General features: G+C 38.4%; 1 protein-coding gene across 1 annotated transcript; it reads right to left on the bottom strand.

The window, feature by feature from the left end:
• Positions 1-818: 818 nt before the first annotated feature.
• On the bottom strand, positions 819-4,098 carry LOC148278052 (uncharacterized). Its single transcript, XM_088231928.1, has 5 exons — positions 3,966-4,098; positions 1,865-2,605; positions 1,583-1,787; positions 1,297-1,450; positions 819-1,212 (listed from the first exon to the last, which is right to left on the bottom strand). Exons 2-5 carry the CDS (start codon positions 2,052-2,054, stop codon positions 1,039-1,041), a joined length of 723 nt encoding a protein of 240 aa, XP_088088054.1. The 5' UTR covers positions 2,055-2,605; positions 3,966-4,098; the 3' UTR covers positions 819-1,038.
• Between the last annotated feature and the right edge of the window lie 978 nt (positions 4,099-5,076).

Below are 5,076 nucleotides of genomic sequence, written 5' to 3'. Positions count from 1 at the left end.
TTCGGTCTTGGCGATCCAGAATGCCTCCACTGGAACTATTGAGCATTAGTTTTGATGTCATATACGTAAACATTTGAAAAAATTTCATGGCATTAGCCAATCGTCTTTACGGCCATCTTGGAAACGCTTATACCACTCATAAACTCTTTTTACTCATAGCAGACTCATCATAGGCCTTTGTTAAAATTTCACACACTTTATTTCATTTTGTACACAAAATTTGATACAAATTCTTTGATTCATTTGAAAAAAAAGAAAATCGACGAGCTCATTAAAACACGTCTAACCTTAGCGGCTTCCACAGACAAAGTAAACGATGAAGGCAGCTGAAAATTTTAACATACTTCGGGGGCATGTATACCAATAAAATAAATGGACATTTGGACTCCCCAAACCCGCGAAATTAAAAAATGTGCATTATTTTCTGAACACACCTCGTATGTCGATTCATTTTGGGGGCCACGCGACCATCAACGTCACTCATATGGCCCCCAAAATCTTTTTTTGGTTTTAAATCAGCTGTGTTTGCCTCACATGTGCTAAACCATTTAAATCCAAGAATTGCTGTGATGAAATAATTCAATTTGCTATGACTTTTTAATACAAAACATGTCGACTACAACACTTGTTGCTCTGAACATTCTGATTTATGAAAAAAAAAAAGTGAAATCCTTGATTGATGACCGGGATTCATGTATTACTGTGGTCCATTCAGGAATTCAGTTCTCGAAGAATGCATTTTGTTTTCTAAAAAGTTTTTGATTATAATTGTTTTTGATAAAATAAGGGAGTTTTGGGTGTAAAAAAAACTACAAAAATATGTGTGTAAAATAATATTTATTAATACCTACTTAACGTAAGTATAATTTATATGAAATTATTTGCATTTAAATAAATTGATGTGTAAATCATTATTAGTTGGGTGAAAACTAAAATGAACCTTAAAAACCATTCTAAATTAAGTAATTTAATATGTTATCTTGAAAAATTATAAGGAGGGAAAATTAGACGTTTGATATTTAGATTGTTTTTTTAAAATTAATTGTCTGCAGATAGAGTGCAGATATCATCATTTATAGCCAGAACTTGAGTAATAAAGGGTGTGTCCGCCATAATGTGAGCCAGTATCCTGATTGTGTCCAGTAATTCTCCTTCCTTGTACTTCATCTGACTGTTACACAGAGCTATTTGGTCCAACACAGAGTCGGGAATCTGGAATCAAATATTTCAAATTGTTACATAATCACTAAAATAGAAAATTGTACAATTGTGAAGCAAATTGCGTTATGTAAATACCTTTTCTATATCTGAAAAGAGGGAGAATTTGTATTTGATGCGTTGTTTTCCAGAGTTTTCCTCGAAGAATAATGTAAAATGTCCATCTTTATCCACTACTGGAAAATATATTCCAGCTACAAGGTGTCCTTTTTGATCTCTCGTTAGAAGACTTCTGCAAAATTTAAAAATTGTCATTAGTTTTAGTTCTACTCTATTTTATTTAATAAAATAAATATTGTTACCAATAATATAATCGTAAAAATCATCGCTATTACTGCTATGCTAAAATAGAGATGAAGCTAACCTAAAGTTATAAACCAAATTTCTTCTCTCTGTTACTTCAATGGCATTACAGAAGGGCTTCTCTACATAGACCAGGGATGTTTGGTATTTTACATTTGTTCCCCGAGTTTCTTTCTCGACCCATTCAACATAAGATGGATTGTTCACATTAAAGATGTAGTTATATTCCTTTTTGGCTTGCGGTTCGTCGGATTGAGTAAACCAACCTGGAATCAACAGTACTTACATGAGTATCTTATTAGCTTATTCCTTAATTTACGGAACAAAGTAAAAAGGTACGCACCGGTGTGGGGATAGCAGCGGTCAGCCATGACGGTGACCACTCGAGCCACGTGGTAGCCAGGATCGCACAGCATGAGGCCGGGGCGACCGTCCACGCGGATGTGCATGGCCACCATGACATGCTCCTTCTCCAGCGAGGCCACAGCGCGCCCGCGGCCGGGTCCGGCCGCGATGTAGTCGCGGATGTCCATGATGCTCTCCTCGCACGAGACCAGGAAGGCGGCGCCGCCCACGGGGGGCAAGCGCTTCAGCAGCTCGAGGCCAAGCCCCACGCAGGTGTGGCGCTCGGGGCGCAGCGGGGGCCGGTAACGGCGGAAGAAGGCGGCCAAGTTGATGGGGCGGCGCGCTCCGCGGTACGCCTCCCACAGGCCGCGGAAATTGCTCACGGTGTCGTAGTTGCTTTCCAGCAGCAGGCGCTGCAGCGCGGCCTCGGCGCGGCCCGCCAGTTGCTCGTACTCGTCCACGGAGGAGAACACGACGGCAGCGCGCGGCCGTCCCCACAGGGGCGTGGGCAGCGGCTGCCGCGGCGGCCAGGGGCCGGTCAGGCGGGGGCTCTCTGCTCCCTGCTCGAGTCAACTCGGCCACTCGGAGCCCCAGCGACCCACGGAGGCCGCGGCGCCCCCCTCCCGCTCCGGCCGCCCGCCCGGAGGTAGTTCCCTCGCCCCCTCTCCATGTCCCCCCTCACAGCACCCGGCGTCCCCGGATGATGCGTCCTGACTCAATGTTGTTAACGCTTCACGCTCTGAAAATGACGAAAACTAAAATCTAAGAGATTATTGCGATATGCGTTACTAGATATACACATTAAAGTGATCGCTATTACAATAAAAAAAGGGAAATGATGACTATCACTGGCCCCTTTTAAAGATTTTTTAGGACGTTTGGTAATTTTAGAATTTTTATTACTCGTAAGACAGTTATGTAAATAATACGAAACAAAGGTAAACTTATCGTACAAATATTATCAAACGCGCTTTTTGATAGCAACGGGGCAATATTATTACTAATCACGTTGCAAACGAGTGTCACGTTTGATCAGGTGATCATAATGCCGCCTCCTGGAGGTATCCGTCTCCGTAAGCAAGGTTATAGCTTCTGGGAAGTTATGACGTAACTGATTTCACCCAAACAGCTGGCGCGTCGATGGGTCTATTTTCCATTATTCGTCAATTTATTACTATTGAAATAATTTCCAACAAATAAATTTAATTCACCACTACAAAAGTGCATTTTTACTTTTTTTGTAAAATTCCAAATTGAATAAATACTAGGTAATAATATTTTTTTGTTAAAACATTAAAGTGTATTACCTAAAATTCTTGGTGGAATAAAAAGTGTGCGATACTTAAATCCACAAATTTGGATAAATATCACATGAAATATTTGTTATTTTTTTAGTTAATACGCAAAGCCAGTTATTATCATTGTAAACATAATTATATTGCCTTTGATTCTGGGTACTGAATTTCTTGGAAAATTCAACGCGCGTCATCACCCGCCGCTCTCAACGTCAAAAGAAAGCGTCCCGACGCCACGTGCGGTTCGCGGTCGATACAATGACCCGTTCAATTACAAAGGAAAATGTGAAATAAATTGCCCAAATATGATACAGACCATTATTCAACGTTTGAATTTATATTATTACTAGCTTCAAAAACTATGTAGGTACTTTTATCATATTTTAAATTATAGCACAAATATTAATATTACGAATATACAAATAACTTAATATTAAATATCTCGATTGAAAGTTATGGAGATATATTATATTCACCGTCTGTTCATAGTTAATTCAGTAATCTGTTCAACACAAAACTACAGTTTTGTATTTGTGTTGCACAATATTGTAGTAGACATTGACAATGGTGTGTACAAGTAGACAAGTCTAGCACTGTCTCAATGGATACATTGTTATGCTAGTCAAGGGTCGCAAGACTTATGTAGCGGTAAGCACTCATTAGAATAATTGTGAACCACCTCCATAACTGCCAAATGTATGACGTACATTTTAAGTTACAGTAATTAAAAGCTTTTAGAAAAGAAAACTTATGTGGTTATAAAATTAAGTTATCGAAGTAAAGTAAAATAAGATTTCAACTCACCCATACAATGGCTAAGAGCCAAATTAAAATAATATATTCACTCTCTCTATAAGCGCTCGCTAGGTACGCGCTTCCCCCGCAGCGGTCTGACAGAAACTGAAACTGAAATCGCTGTAAACTGTGATGAGAATGTGTGGCGGGGCCACTGCGGCCCCCTAATATGGGGCAAACCCCCACCATCTCCCGTCAATTATCTCGATCGTGATACATAAAATAAACATTCAGAATCATTCATTCATTGGATGTGCGTTTTAACTTAGGCTTCAATATTTTGAAGCAGGGCCGGCACTTCCGCTTTCCCAGTCATTTGCGCGTGCGCATGACTTAAATTCTTCGAATTATTTTACCCTATGTAAGTACGACCAAAAACTGTCGGCATCCACTTAATTATAATCAAGGGACATTCTCCATAAATCACACTTGTTTTTACTATGAACCGAAAAATAATTACTTCAAATAATATGTAGAGTACCTAGTGTTTTTTTCATAGTTAAATTACACTGTCGAACATTATTTTATTTTAATTTACGTATTAGTAGGTACATCTGTTATTAGAGTTCTGTTTTGCAAACAAAACCTTTGACGTAACTGATATAAGAGTATATTATACAACTGTCCCAAAATTCAACGATAAGCGAGCACCAGCGGGTGGACCTGCTCATGACTACTCAAGAAAAAATATATAAAATCCGTCGAAAATTGACACCCCCTAAGCTATTTTGAACTACCATGACCACAATTTTTCAAATATTTCTGATATTTTTTTTGTATCGTCAACCTAAGTAGCACTGCTATCTATCACAATTCTTCAAAATCCCTAAATGTCTGTAGTTTTTGCACAAAAATTAATCTTTTTTTTTTTTCCCTAAAATTTTCAAATATTTTTACTTTCAGTCCACTTTCACGCATCGTGGTGTAAAAAAAAAGTATTGACACTACTATGGCAAGTTTTTAAAAAAAATTGACGCAACTAACCAAAATTCAAAAATGTTATAAATACTATGGGAAAACTAGCCACAAAAAAAATGTGTACTATTTCTAAACAAGAACCAAATTTTATAAAAAACAAACAATCTCACATTCGTTTAATTAATTTATTGCATTATTAACA

Source organism: Micrasema longulum, unplaced genomic scaffold (genome assembly GCF_059751315.1).
Source record: "Micrasema longulum isolate JH-2025_06_02 unplaced genomic scaffold, ASM5975131v1 h1tg000934l, whole genome shotgun sequence".
Classification (NCBI taxonomy): Eukaryota; Metazoa; Arthropoda; class Insecta; order Trichoptera; family Brachycentridae; genus Micrasema; species Micrasema longulum.
Note: the sequence above shows the minus strand (reverse complement) of the source record. Positions and strands in the feature narration are given on the sequence as shown.

What these genes read in the sequence shown, in the direction of transcription:
- LOC148278052 (XM_088231928.1), bottom strand. Translation starts at nt 2,054, where the DNA reads ATGGACATCCGCGACTACATCGCGGCCGGACCCGGCCGCGGGCGCGCT. An exon ending in AATTTGGTTTATAACTTTAG is followed by an intron (nt 1,451 to 1,582) that starts GTTAGCTTCATC and finishes TAAATTTTGCAG; the next exon opens with AAGTCTTCTAACGAGAGATC. An exon ending in TCTTTTCAGATATAGAAAAG is followed by an intron (nt 1,213 to 1,296) that starts GTATTTACATAA and finishes ATTTGATTCCAG; the next exon opens with ATTCCCGACTCTGTGTTGGA.